Consider the following 15,680-nt stretch of genomic DNA (forward strand, 5'->3'; position numbering starts at 1 on the left):
TCCAAGATTTATTTCTTAATTATATTTCTCCACTAAAAGGACCCTTTGGTCTCAAAGTCTCTTTGGCCATGGCTGATTCGGTCTCACATAGAAAAAAAAAAAATAGAGTAGATCTGGAACATTATTTGTGGCCAGGAAACAAGGATTATTTTGCAAGGTGAAGGACAATGTTGAGGGACAAAGGAGATACTTAAAGACTTTCCACAAAAGAAGCTGTGAAAAGCCCAGCATCGAAAGGGAATCATAATTATTAATAATTGAAACGATGTGTTTGTAATTAGACTCAAAGGAGAAAAGTTAGTATAAATTACATAAGTTATATAAAATATTATTACACACGATAGAAAATAAGCATAATATAATGTCTAAATCTGTGCTAATTGTAATAGTAATTATGTAGGAAGGAAGCGAGAGAACAAAATGTTCGATCAAGCTATATTCTGAGATTGCAATACGCTGATCAAATCACAAGGAACAAAGGAAGATTTCTGCTGGGATTGCTAACAAACCATTTCCCCATACCATGAAGGGAAAACAAGAAAACAGTCTTTAAGTGGTGCCCTACATGAAATAAAATCATTCATTTGCTATGGCTAAAACCAGGGGAAACCTAAGGATCCAAGGCTGGGAATTGCCAGCAGGCCTTTCACACTACATACTCTTATCCTTCCTCACTGTACGCCCATATCATGACAGGAAAATGGGTAAACAAAGTCTTTAAACTTTAATTCACAGAAATTAAGAATGATATATAAACTGATTCCTCAACACTCAGGACATTTTTCCCCGTCTTGGCTTTTTGTCTTTACTTTTTCTCTTCTCTAACAAACTTTTCTTTTGGCGCCAACTTACGCAGGTGCTTGAATTCTCTCTGGTGCTCAGCAAAGACCCCTCCTCTCTCCCAGCACAGAGCCTGAGTCCCTCCCGCCCCATCTGGGGGAATTTGCCAGGTCCTGTGTCACAAGGGAGTGTTAATGGATGGATTCTTCAGAAGTTGGCTTTAGTTACACCTTTGTAAGTCAGGTGACTACGAAAAAGGCAAGTTAAGTCTCAACATCCAGCCCTTCACTGATTTCCACAGGAAATTCACTCCCATTGCACACTGTGTGAGTTTAGTAAAGACTGACTGAAGATTTTCAGGGACACAGGACGCTGTCACCTTGGGAGCCCTATCCCCACGATGTTGGAACTCCTCCCCGCTTCTCACCAGCTCCACCCTCCCTTCCTCCCACCCACCTCCTCCTTCACTCTCCTGGATGCCCTCTGTGCCTCTTTCCTTGGCAGCTCAGGATCTCTCTACTGTGCAGAGAAGTCTGGTTTTCTAAAGCCCACATCTGAAAACTCACGCACTCAAACACACGCTGATATCTGGAAGAGCAAGTGTCCTTCAGCGTACCAGGTTGCCACCTCGCCTTGCGGCAGCAATTACAAACACTAGCGAGCTTCCTAGTTACATTTATAATTATTAGCTGTGTTATTATACGCTTCCCACAGACTGCACTCCTTATAACCGTTCCTCCATGATCTCTTAATGATTACAAATAACGTCTAAATTACTTGTACATTATTCCCTTCGTAATGTGGATTTTCTATATTTTGTAAGTACATAGGATGTAGAGGAACACCCTTTACAACCACCGTGCTCTTCTCTTGTTATCTGTTAATCAGCCTAACAGCCTTGGGAAGTGAGGACTTCCTGAGGAAGTCAGTTTATCCTCAGGAGCTTATTTCCTACTTGAAGAGGAAGTAAACAGACAAGTTAACCCGATTTTAAGGTCAGACTTTGTCCATGGTGGTAAAGGTCAAATATTTCTAATTGCAGGATATTTCTCCAAAAATACTGGTACCCAATCTCCTCCATAATTCCTTTTTACCTTAGATGAGTTCAGAAGTCAGCCCATTGGTGTAAATCCTTCCAAATAACCCAGAGAAAGTTGGTAGTGCAGAGTGTCATAGCTTGTTTGTCACCGACATCTCCAATTATGTGTGATCCATCTAAAACCTAGTGCAAAGAATGTGCAGCCTCTTTGTAACTATATGGTTTAGTGAAAACCAGATGTGTAAAGCACTTGTGTGAACCCATTCAATGTTGCCAGTGAGGGGTCTTTCAGAAAGCTTGACTTTTCCCCCTGGGAACCCAGATGTATTTTTCCAAATTGCCCACAACTTTATATACCATGCTGCATCTTCCCCTCTGCCCATCCACACAGCAAAAGGCCGAGTCCCAGGCTCCCATGATGCCTATCCCAACCCCACCACCCCATGCTTATCTCTCTTTCTCTCCAACAATAGCACATTCTCAGATCACTTGTTGGGACACAATCCTATGACACCTAGAATTACTATTTAACTATTTCATAAGTGGTTATTTCCCTTAGCAATTGCTAACTTTCTGGAAGCAGTGGATCCTGCCATAAAATCAAATTCCTTAGAGAATCAAAACAGCTAAAAGCAAATATTGTGAAGGATGCTTATCTAAGATAATAGGGGATGATGAAGACTCGGAGGCTGCAGGTGGGATGTTCCACCTAAATTTGTTAAATTAAGCCCAAAATTAGTTTCGAAAATTCTTCGAGGAAAAGAAAACACATCTGAGGGTAGGGATCATTTTCTGTGATGCCAGTTTGTGAGTGAAATACATTTTGTACCTCCATAAGTGCCTAAAAAATGGGTTTTAACGTAGATTACATCCTTTAATAAATTCCCATTGCCTTAAGTTACTGAAATTACTAATAATATACCTTAGAAACAATCTAAGGCTTCATTACAAACACAGTTAGTTGTATTTAGATGAACCAAAATGTGTATGGCTGGAATATATTATTTATGAGTGCTTTTTTTGTAAATGGCAAAATGTAAATTAAAGAAATAAACAAAATAATTTTGGCCATGGAATTAGACTAAAATCTAGATTTTTCTCTCTCCCAACTCTATATAAAGAAACTGAGAGACTCTGAATGTCCCAAGTATTAATTTAAGATGTCCTTAAACACACACACACACACACACACACACACACACACACACACACACAGAAACCTAATTTTCCTTTTTAGACTATTACATGACATTTTTGCCATTGTGGATGATGCATTTTAGAAGATAACTCTCTCAAGAAATTAAATTTGGTTCTTGAGTCTGAGATGGCAGTTAGGATTTCATTGTATGTTTCTAGGCATACATAACAATTTTGTGGATACCGAGCTGATGAGCTTTTCACTGCTTAAACAATCATCAGATGCAAATTTGACTTCTTTATTAAATTGGGCACACTTAATCTATGATATGCTCCAATCACCAGAGGTAATTGGTGCAGTTTTTCAAAAGTCACCCAACTTACACTTAGTGGTTTAAACAATAAAAGAAACTTGGTTGCAAAGCAGCGAGTTGTTAATTTAATTACCAAAACACAGTAAGCTTCAACAGCTAAAGCTTTGCAAAGCTTTCCTAAACGATCCTGAACTGTTCAAAGATAGTTAAGTTTAAATTTTAATTTTTAAAAGCAAAACAAATCTTTATAATAATCAGTCATCACCTTCCTCATGCAAAGAATAAAAGCTCTTAACGGCACAGCACATTCCCGATTTCAGCATCTCTCCCACCCTGTAAAGTCCCCCACTCAACTTTCCAATTTGAATAGATGTCATGTTATAACTAATTTTAAAAGAGGTTTCTCTAGGGTCATTTTGTTTTTCCAGTTCCTTGCTTTATATTCCCCTTACTATGTTTATACTCTGTTGGTTCTTGCATCATAGCTGGCGTTTCGTTCGATTGTAATAGACTCTATCCCAGGTACATTTCCAGTCTTCCCAGGCTTACATTGATATCTTCCACTTGTGTACATTTCCAATTAAAGAATAATCCCACGGCTGAGTTTTAAGGGGAAAACATGCAATGCAACCATTCAGTAGTCTTACATTACATACATTATAGACCCCACATCATAATTAACTAAAATACCAATTTCAAACTCTAAGCCTATTTGGCGCATTATGTAAAGGGCACAGCTATGGTAACCAGAAAACTAGCCCTTTAACAGTTTAGGATAATAGTGGCTTGGAATATTGACTTTAGCTTTCTACAACTATGGATTTAAAGTCAATTTCTACCTACACTACACGTGGACCACAAAAGTGTTTCCTTGTATATCAGCCATCTAGACACAATTATGTGTTGGCGTTTGAAAAGGTCATAACTACTTTCAAAATATACTTTAATGTAAACTTACAAAAATGATTAGTATCAAATTCTAAGTAGATTTGCATGACAATTCCAAGGCAAGCATTAAGAATTAATCTTAGTCAGAAGTCAGGGCTCATAGCCTATCCTTGCCACTTACTAATTTTATGACTTTGGGCCACACTGATTTTTTCAGAGTGTCCCTGTTTTCCTCTGTAAAATGAAAACTCTCATATCTACTTCTCAAGAGAAGAGTGATGAAAAGACAAAGTTGAACGCAAGAATGCTCACGAAAGAACCAGGAAGAGCCTGAAATAATACGCGTTCCCCCAAAAAAGTCTGTTGAATTGGTTGGATAGTCAAAAACTCTTTGGGAAATGAAATCCACCTTGAGTAAAAAAGCATCATCTTTTTCTTCCTGAGTGACTCATGCGAACTAAGTTGGAGGCGTACACTTAAGAAATAGAAAGAAGATAATAAAAAGAAGACAAAGAGAAGAAAAACAAAGCCAGATGCTTGAGCATTTCAAAATAACTCTATTTCGCGTTGGTCTAATTTGGGCCCTGAAAACATGAGAACCCGTGACTGTATAAATAAACTGGTGATTTTAGGTTCCATGGAAAGGCTATTATCACTTTTTTTTTTTCCATAAATCAACTCATTTCGCATGGCTCAAATGAAACATTTTAAAATGAACTTCTTTCGGGGAGCTAATTTAACGGGCAATTTCACAAAGCATTATCAAGTGACTCTATTGAAAGGCTATTTTCAAATCAGGAGCTGACTTAAAAGTAGTGTTTCCATCTGCAGGTAGGAAGCTAATCTACTCAAGTAGGTTAAGATCCTTTGACCATTTGGAACAGATCCTCTCCTCCCATTAGAACTACTGGTCTATTTGGGATCAACGATCTTTTTCAAGTTCTTTTAAAGAGCCTGACACAGCTCTGTGAACAACTTGAAATAGACAACTAGAAATCAGGTGGACAAAAGAGAATTAAACAGCTTCATGCTCAGAAGCAAACAGCTTTCTCGAGGGTTATGCTTTTCCTAATTTGATTCTTTCCTCAAAATAAGACTCCCACTTGACAAGTTTTTAAGTTTATAATCTTGAGCCAATCTCTTTCTTTCTCTGTGCCACTGGTATTTCTTTGTAAAATGAGTATATTAGATCAGAAAATTGCCAAGGTTTTTTTGTAGCTCTAAAAACCCTATGATTCTATGGTTGTCTGGCTTGATAACCAATGTTTACAAACAGCTATCACATCTATAAACTGTCTTGTCAGTGAGTTTAATATCTGAACTTGAATATGCTAGATAAACCTGACTCTTCATCATCAAATTCCATTTGGCCTTTAAACTAAATGCTTCACCCTCTCCAAGGTGGAGAGGAGACTGAGTTATTGAAGTGCCGTCTTTAAGGCCATATCCACATGCCTGCCATCCTGTGGAAGAAGCCCGAGCTCAGCTTACTATTTCTAGGGAGAGTCTTCATGATCTAATCCAACCCAACTGCCTCTGCTCAAGGCTGGTTGCATTATACTCTATTCCAACCATGAAATAAATGTGACTTTCATAGCTCAAGGTCAAAGCTCATTCTTTCCAGTACAACAGACAACACCATGTGGATGAAAAAGACTGAAAAAAGTAGAAAAGAAAGAATGGTAACACAACTGGAAAGAATTATGCTGTGGCTTACGATGTTGGAATGCAGATTTTGTTCAGAAAAATGGAAAGTTTCCAACTTTCTACACTTGAACTCAAACCCCCTACAGTGTCAGGAAATCGGGAACTTAAACTGTCACAAGAAAATATAATGGGCTTTAAAGAAAGCCTATACCACTTATCAAAAAGAAAGTACTGCAAGCTTTGAATTCCTTAAAAGGGGTGTGTGGCTTTGGAGTCACAAAATTAAGATGCAACTTTTGCATGAGACTTTGCACCAGAACACTACGAAGAAGTCAAAATGCCATTCTCTCCTGGACTAAAACCCAATTGTATCACCATCTGTACCTATCATGCCTAGGGAACAGCCTTATGGCCCCAGTGGGTTAGCTGGAACATTAGCTAGACAGCAGGGTCACAAGTCCTTAGCAAAGACACAGACTTGCTAGAGTGAATAAATGGGATGCTTCAACCATTAGGGTTGTGTGCTAGAATAATTAAAATGTGAGTTGAGGTTAGTTACTTTCCAGGAACAGCTGAGAAAAATGGTTTTGAAAACCTGTGGGTGCATAACCTCTCATGTCTTCAGAGTTTCATGGGATAATATGTATTACGATGAGTCATCTCTGACCAGGGACCATGCCCAGGGCTACACACACCAGCCCAGAGACTCGTTATGATGGCTTTCAGGCCAGTTCTGGCTCCAAAATCAGAGCGTCTCAGAGAAGCTTCCAGCCAGCAGCCTTGCACTTTGCATTGGCTAAGACTCACCCTCTTTTCAGGTCTTCTCAGCTAGAAGGCAGCATTTGCAAAGAACAGTTTCTGATAATTGAGATACAAATCTGAAGGTCCTGCAGAAGTAGCAGCTCCCCCAAGATCCTTTTTCATGTATGTAATTCAGTGATTTTTTAAGTAAATTGACTGAGTTGAGAAACCATTGCCACAACCCAATTTCCGAACATTATCACCTTCTTAATAAGACCCCTCGCGTCTGTTTACAGTTAATTTCCATTCCCACCAGCAGCCCCAGGTTAAGTGCATGTAATGTGAGTGCTCTCCCTTCCCTCAACTCCCACGCCCTCGGTTTAGCTGCCAGCATACACTGCGTGCAGTGGTTACCTAGAAAAGGACAATGCCTGTGCCATCGGCTGTCTTGTGCAGGTTGGACACAAATGCACACACAGACACACACATACACATATCCCAACGACGACAACGTTCCTCATCCAGCCCATCGGGGAGAAGTCCAAAACTGCCACGCAATGCTGCCAATCCAGCTGTTACAGGTATGGCTACGGTTTTCAAAGGCTGCAGGAAAATTAAGTATTATCCTTCACCATAGATATCATTTTTAGAAATCATTTATCAGTCAGGCCTAAAACTGAGGATCCTGCCTGTACTTCCTGAAGACAATATCGATTGCATTCAGACTGAAAAATCGTAAGAGGATCAAGGAACTGAAGAAAATAACCATAATCGAAGAACTTCTGGAAGTATATCACTCCCCCGATATTTTCTTAACATTAAAGGTTAAACAGAGTTCTAGAAAACAGTGGAAAGAGAATCGGAGAAGCATTTTTAAGTTGGCTTCTCTGTAGCATGTATAAGAAATCAAAGTATACCTTCTGTTTCTCTGCCAGGGTGCTACATACACGTGTTTTCCTGTAGGAGAAAATGCGCATTGCCATCTGGTAAATTCACCCTGGAATTCAGAGGATGTGACACCCTAAATGCTCATCCTGGAAAGTGGACTGGGGACACTGTCATCTGTGCTTTCAGAAGCTTCGTATTGGCTATTATGCTTCCATCTTGAAAAACCAAGGCTGATAATATTAGATCAATTATGTGGCAAACATCCCTGAAATACGTTTTAAAGTAACTATTACTCACACCTAATTTCCTTTTTAATATTTTTAATTTTCATTAATTAAAAAACAGTAGAAAAAATGGATTCATATAAACAAATAGCAAAACAACTTTCCTTCATAATTTTTCAGATACGCAAAAAATCTGAACATCATCTTTCATAGGGATAGGGTTCTTCCACTTAAGAGTTGGAAAAAAATTCATACTAACTTAGCCCAGTTGCTAAAAATTCTGTTGCATATGAATATCACATTTTCCCATTTTTCTTTCCTGATTTTATCCTCAGAATGACAGAAAATGAATTGTGACAAAAATATACAAAACATTGGCTGGGCCTGCACCAAAAGAATCTTGCTAAAGAAAAGGCAAAATACAAAAAAAAACTTTAAATCCCTATAGAGTTTGTTTTTTCCTTGAAGCACAGAAAGCGGACATTTTAAATGCATGAAGTCTCACAGTCCCTCCCGACACCCTGCAACACAGCTCATATATTTTAGTATTTTCTATTTTCAAAAAGGAGGAAAAAAAATATTAAGAGAACTGAAATCTGGATAGAGAAACACAGAGTATTTGACATATTTAACTATTTTCACAGACACTCAAATTAGACAAATGACTGTGATAAGAGTGATTATAAAATAATGGTAGAGAAAAGTGATAATCTTATAAAACATAGATTTCTGGCTAGAGAGAGTCCTAAATAAATTAAATTGAAGTGATTTCCACTCTGGCTTCTACGCATGGAAGCCTCAAAAGCGAATGTGTAGAATCAACTTACCTGATTTGCACATTACCTTAATTGAATTTCAAGAATGATCTAATGCCCGTATTTGAGTTAACCACCACAAAATTAAAACCAGGTTGCTACCTGCTGCTTCACTGTACTGAGAACATCCGAATCTGTTTGCTTGACAGCATTGGTAAAACAACGCGAAAGCATTAAACGGAGGGGACAATAATCCAGTTACAAGAGCTATTTATACATCAGTTGGGGGATAACTAACCCAGAGAAGATAATTCTGTGCTACTTGAAATATATCAAGTCAAAGAACAGCCTATGACATACGCAGCAGAGGAAACCATCACCGTTAATGCGTAAACTGTGAATACAGATCAAGAGCAATCGCACAGCTGAGGTGACCAACATCAGGCCACGAGAATGTGTCCCGATGTTGTCAGCAGCAGAAATACAGCCTCCGAAACAAAAACTGGAAATGTGCTTCCATGATGCCCCGTACACGCGAGAAAAGCAGTCTCTCTACAATGCCATGGAAATCAGCTGACACCTCCCAGAATCTTTCCTTATAAATGGCATTGGTGTCCTTCCCAGGACCTCGATTCAGCAGCTGGTTTATAAAGAACTCTTCTTCAGAAAGAAAGTCATTTCGTTGCGTTTGACATTAAAATAAAAGGAGCTGATTCCATAATTGGGTCAACTTACCACTAAATAAATGCCACAGAAACAATTATTTCCACACTCAAACAAGTAATCAATAACTCGAAAGCATCTCGACTATTGGGAAGCAGTTGAATTCCAATGTGTATTACTATATATAATCAGATTCTTCATCAAGAATATTAATGCAACCAATCTTTGTCCTGATAGGCAGGACTTTGTAATAAATCTTTAAATAGTCAAATGAATCTCTTTTCCTATTCACAAATATTGTTGATTAATTCAAGATCTACAGATCACATGACTATGAACTTCCCATCGTCACTATCTCAAATTCCAGTGTGCCTATTTTGAAAGTTCTCACATGACTTTCAACTTCAGCACAAGGCTTTTATAAACACAACATTTTCCATACCAAAAAACAAGACATGTAATAATCTAACGGCTCCCCCAAAGTCAGCTTATCATATTTTCACAAAATATCAACCTTTGCCTTAGAACTTAAATCCCATCGAAACAACATTAGTGGGCAGTGATAGCAGAGTGACAAAAAAGAAACTTGGGAAAATCTTTGTCTTCTCATTTTTAAGACTCTCGTATGCTCCCACTCAGTAGAACAGAACTCAGACTCACACATTTTATTTGTCTTCCAAAAATAGCCAGCACTGTGAAGAGCGGGCAAGAGATAATGAACACCAGATGCCTACCTTCACTGGTAGCCACATTCTTCTGGGCTTGGGTCGGCGTGTGATCTGTACTTGAACTCACGTCGGATGAGATGCTTGAGCTGCCTTTGCCTAGAGAAAACAGGAATGAGCAGTTTTACAGTTTCGTAATGTCAGAACTAGACCATGCCTTTCACTCCATTCCCTTACTGAGCCACATAGCTCGTTTCCAAGGAAGGAGCCATAATACCAAGAATAAAGTTTATTAGGTTTCTTGCCTTATGCATTAAATATCTTTTGGGAAATACCTGATCCATGTCGTAGCAGAACTAAAGTCTTATTATAATATAGCTTGACTATAAACTCGGACAAGATTATAAAACACAGTCAAATATGATAACGTAACCTAATTTTGGCATACGCGTGAATAAGAAAGTACATCTGCGAAACACATCTGCAGTATTAATTTTTTATTTGCAAATATAAACTATACATTTTCAGTAAAGGACAAATGCAAACCTAAGAATGACATGTCATCCAAGGAGCAAGAAGAGCCTGCTGGCTCCAAAGAGCTGTGTCACCTTAAAAAACTAATTTCTTGTTTTAATAGGTTCTTCTTTAAAAAATAACAATTAAAAAAAAAAAAAGCCTACTTCATTTTTCTAATGCAGTAGTTCTCAACTGGGGGTGTTTCTCCACCCAAAAATATATTTGGCAACATCTGGTGTCATTTTTAGGTGTCACAACTGGAGAGGGCATGCTACTGGCATCTAGTGGATAGAGGCCAGGGTGCATCTTATGATGCACAGGACAGCTCCCCCACAAGAAGGAATTATCCAGCCCAAAATATCAATAGCGCTGAGGTTGAGAATCCCTGGCCTGAATAATCTTATCTCAGCTGACAGCTCAGTTTCTACTCTTCTAACTTTTAATATGAACGTACATGACAATAGTGCTAAACATTCTCTAAACATCACATGAAAGTTTATGAATATGAACCACACTCACTGCATAGTAAGGGAAGTGCCAATGACTGGGGTGGGCAGAATTCTAGGATAACACTCATGGTACCTGCTACAGACTGAATGTTTGTGTCTCCCCAAATCTAATCACCCATGGGGTCGTATTTGGAAGTGATTAGCTTTCAGAAGTGATTAAGTCATGAGCGTGGAGCCCTCATGAAGGGGACATGAATGGGTCCCTTAGAGAAGAGACTCTGTGTCCCTCCCAACCATGTAAGGAAACAGGAAAAAGGTGGCTGTTGATGAACCAGGAAGTGGGCTCTCACCGACATCTTGATCTCAAACTTTTCAGCCTCCAGAAGTGTGAGAATTAAATTTCAGCTGCTATAAACCACCTAGTCTATAGTATTTTATTGTAGCAGTCCAAATAGGCTAAGTCAGGGCCCTTGGAATCTGACCCCTTGAGGGTGGGCAGAACTGGCAACTCACCATGAAGACACAGAGTATGGCGACGGTGAGAGGATTTTGCAGATGTAATTAAATTCCCTGATGAGTTGACTTTCATCAAAAGAAAGCTTTTCCTGGGTAGGCCTGACCAAAATAGGTACGCCCTTCACAAGAGTCTAGAGTAGAGACTTCCTGCCGGTCTCAAAGAAGCAAGCCACCGTGAGTTCCACAGCTGCAACGCCATGAATTCTGCCAACACGTGCATGAGCACGTGAGCACAGAAGAGGACTCGGGGGCCAGGTGAGACCCCAGCCAACTTGACTGCAGCTTTGTGAGACCCTGAACAAAAGACCAGCCTAGAATTGTGACCCAAAGAAAATGAGATAATATATGTACCTTGTGTTAAGCCGCTGCTGAGTTTGTGGTAATTCGTTACGTAGCAATAGAAAACTAATATGATGACCGATCAATTACATCACAAACGAACTCTTTGTGTTCAACAAGTTCTGATCCAAATTCCCACATGCGGTTGAGAAACACTGTTTTCAACAGTCTTCCCTACGCAGTGGTGCAACCCCAGTTAGGTGGCGTGAGCTTACAGTCCAGGAACAAAGTCGAAAAGCATGAATGGGCTTCGATTTAAAGAGCTTCAGGGATTTGTTTGCTAATGTTGGGAGTAATGGAACAATCCAAATTCCTACCACCTGGGCAGGGAGTTCATCATGATTTATGACTCTGAAACAAGTCTGTTTTCCGATGATGGCTGCTCATTCCACATCCTCCTCCACCAGAGTGAGCCCAGTCTGAGCAGTAACTCTCCCTCAGTCTGTGTCTAGCCACGCTTTGTGGCCTAGCAGCCATTGCCATTTATGTGCCGTGGTTCACCTCTGGAGGGGGCCTGACATGTTGGACTGAGCACCTAGTTAGAAGTATGGCAAACTGGTCTCTGACCTCAGTCTCCTGCTTCCTTGCTTTGTGGCCCTGAACACTCACTTGTCCTCCAGGAGGCTCAGTGTCCACATCTAGTAGGGGAGATGGGTGGGCTAAGTGATTTCCAGCATCGTATAGTCTATGGTTCTACAAGTCCATTATAGTACTCTTCAAACCTGCAGACACTCCCTTTTAATACAGAAAAATGCATTACTGGGTACCATGAATACACAGGCTTAAATTATTTTTAGTATATTGTTACTTAGCGATGCACAAATGGAAAACTAGAAATAAACTCCATATGCTTTAGCTTTGAGTCACCAACAAGACCAAAACAAAATGACCCATTAATCACAAAAACAATAAAAGCCATAAAATTCAAATTAACAGCATTCATTTAACGGGGCAGATGACATTATGTTGCCGACATTAAACGGCCTTTCAAAATGTAAATACAGTACTGGCCACTACAGCCAGCGTCCTCTCGGGTGTGGCACGCCCACGCCACCCTAGGCTGCGTGAGGACTCGGCCTGACCACAGTCCTCCATCAGAACCCGACGAGGCCTTCCCGCTACGCGTGCCACATCTGTTGACCTTCACTAGATCTGACTGAGAAATGCACGTTTTTTTGTCTGCTGTTATTTTTTATTGTCCCATGGCAGGGCTCCTTCTTTAAAAGACGGGTGCCAACTTCGGAGACAAACCCTTGTGGCAGGACTCCGTTATAAAAGAGAACCACTATACCATTATTCATTATTTTTAAGATTATCGTGAAAAGGGAAAAGCATAAAATAAAACAGATTTCTGAAGAAATTCTCAGACCGGTCTGAAAACGTGTATGCAGAAGGCCAGAAACTCCAGTTTAAGAAATGCTGGTCTATGAAGGAAGGGAATAAGAATGAAAAAACAAATAACATTATCGATGATATTTATAATGAGGCTAACATAGAGTGTGTGTATGTTGTGCTATGTACTCTGGTCAACACCTTAGATGCTTCATCAGACTCTCACTGTCTCACGACTGTGTGTTTCTATCATTTTTCATTACTGCACTCTCCCCAAGGAAAATGTTTTAGACTTTCTTCTGTAATCACCCAATGAAATCATAACACCACAGATATACTGAGTATCTGTTGTGTGCTGTCTATCTCTGCTTTTACATTAAAAATGTGAGAGTTTTCACCCCTCCCTCCCCAGTTTTTGTGACTTTAAGTGCAATGGTGCGCTCACAGAGAGCATATGCCCTGTGATAAATCCAACAATTATAAACGCCTGGGTATTTAATGAATTAAGTCATCATGGAAAGCGAAATAACAGAGAGGTAAATAAGGTCCGCTCTTGAGCTTCATGATGGTCATGTTCTATGAAGTTACCACAAACGCAGAGCTAACGATCCTGATTCATTGCTCCTAAGGGAAATGCAGGATTAGGATTCTGCGACCCCCAGGTCACATTTCAACAACCCATCAAGAAGTAACCTCGTTTTGCATGTGTTTCTGTTTGAAGACACCTTATTCAATAAATATTGGTGATTCATTAACATTCAACTCAAGGCCAAGGGCACCGTAACTCAAGCCTAAACGAAATTTGCCTAACACCTGTGTTTTCTCCATGAGGCACACTGCAGCCTTCCTGCTCTTAGGAAAAGTTGACAGCTGTGCTGCGTGATGCTTGGGGGCATTTTAAATAGCAAAATCGCCAACAAAAGGCACAAAAATGCAAAAGATGTGGCACTAAATAGACCGCTAAAAAGGATGCTCATTTACAGGATGAAAGCCAAAACAAGGAGGCAGACGGTTGCCTTATTTAACCTCAGGTAGAATGTGGACATTGAAAGACCCATTTTTCACCATCTCTGCGCATGTCTGCGAATAACCATGAAAGCCCCACGACTATTAATTTGGGGTTACGAATACATTTTAGTGAGTATGCAAATTCACGAATAGAAAATCCACAAATAGTAAGGGCTGGCTGCATATAATCTTAAATATGGTTTAAATATGGTATTAAATATGGTTTCACAGTTAATCCCAGCTTTCACGTGGACTGCAGTGGGTAGAGTGTGGATCTAGAGGTAGGAGGCCGGGTTTGTATCTGAATCTGCCACTTACTGGTGATGGGCAAATTATTAGACTCCTCTATGCTTTACTTTTCTCAGCTATAAACAGGGTGGGGAAAAATCAATTCCTGCCTCATATCGCTGTTCTCAGCATTCAATAAAATAATCCAGATATAGCACCTAGGATAGTGCGCTTAGGAAATACTCAATAAATCTTAGTATAATGGGGTTCATATTTTGGACACTATTAACACGCTCTGTTCTTCTGCCTTGTTTCTGGAGCATAATCATCTCTCCAGTGAGTTCAAGTGGGCAGGGACATGGTGTGTGAATGGCAGGGTGAGGGTGGGGGTGGGAGTGGGGGTGCTTATATGTTAAATGTTACAGGAGAAACTCAGAGGAAATGAACAAGGTACATTTATTTGGCTTCCAGTAGTCAGAACCAGAAATCTTCAGTATGGGCATGTTCTCGCAAGACAAGCTATTGTATTAGGAAGGGATTCCCTACATTTCTCACCTTCAAACAGTGTTTGATTCAATAACTGAGTACTATATATCCCCTGGCCAAGTAGACACATAAAACTGTCCGTCACCATGTCAGACCCACACGAGTTTACGTTTCATATATACCACTTCTAAGCAATGGGCTCAGGAGAAAAACTCTTTCAAACGCTCTAAGTTTCATTGTCTTCATCCACGAAATCAAGATAAAAACAAACAAACAACTATCTAGTTTCTCTACTAAAAATGAGAAAATTGTACCCACCTTTCACGGTTTGGTGGAGGCTGCTATGAATAATAATTCACCTATAATAATTGACCTACAGCTTGTAAAGCATTTGATCATGGGCGGTGCCAGCCACAACCCACCCTTGCGACTGTTTAATGTGGACCCATTTATCACAGTTCGGTTTGCGTCAGGAGCTAAGAGATGAAATTTACAACACTAATTGTTGTTTTACTATTATATGCACATGTAATAGTGAATAAATGTTAGATATGCATATGTAAATTATACATACCTTATATATCCAACAGACATCCACCAGCTATAAGCAAGGTTGACAATTCTGCTATCTAACTGCTTTTCCTACATGAAAGCTCGTTTATTGGTCACGAGCATATCAGAATTGTTATTAGCATATCAGAATTGTGTCCGTTGGATTTGGTAAAGTAAAAATCTACACTTCTTAATTTCCTCACAGGTGGGCTAAAAGGCCCGAATGAGGGCAATTGAACAAGCAATTAGGTATCAAATACAAATAAACATCAAAGCAAGTGAAGACTAACACACTGAGATTGGCGAGCATTACGTGTAACAAATTAGCATAGACATATAACTCTGAATCACGGCATGAGAAATTAGTGGTGGATCGATCACTGAGGTCGCCTGGGACACACGATCACCCCGAGAATGCTGGCAGAGAATGCGCTAGTCTTTTATTATAATCATACATCCTTCGGGCTTTCTGTTAGAATGAGCCACATTTTCCTAATGTTTGAGGAGAAAGAG

At 39.7% G+C, this 15,680-nt stretch overlaps 1 protein-coding gene across 2 annotated transcripts in view; it reads right to left on the reverse strand.

Annotated features, from left to right (window-relative positions):
* FBXL7 (F-box and leucine rich repeat protein 7) overlaps positions 1-15,680 on the reverse strand; it is a 339,122-nt gene that overhangs the window by 235,652 nt on the left and 87,790 nt on the right. The window contains exons 1-2 of one of the 2 annotated variants that reach the window (XM_025043531.1): positions 11,220-11,322; positions 9,811-9,900 (exon numbers count right to left, since the gene is read on the reverse strand). In XM_025043531.1, coding sequence (XP_024899299.1) covers positions 9,811-9,900; positions 11,220-11,295 — 166 coding nt within the window. In that variant the 5' untranslated portion in view covers positions 11,296-11,322. Of the gene's footprint in view, positions 1-9,810; positions 9,901-11,219; positions 11,323-15,680 lie in introns of those variants that run through there. The other variant, XM_006907126.3, reaches the window with a different exon arrangement.

This window comes from Pteropus alecto, unplaced genomic scaffold, assembly GCF_000325575.1.
Source record: "Pteropus alecto unplaced genomic scaffold, ASM32557v1 scaffold152, whole genome shotgun sequence".
NCBI classification, from domain to species: domain Eukaryota; kingdom Metazoa; phylum Chordata; class Mammalia; order Chiroptera; family Pteropodidae; genus Pteropus; species Pteropus alecto.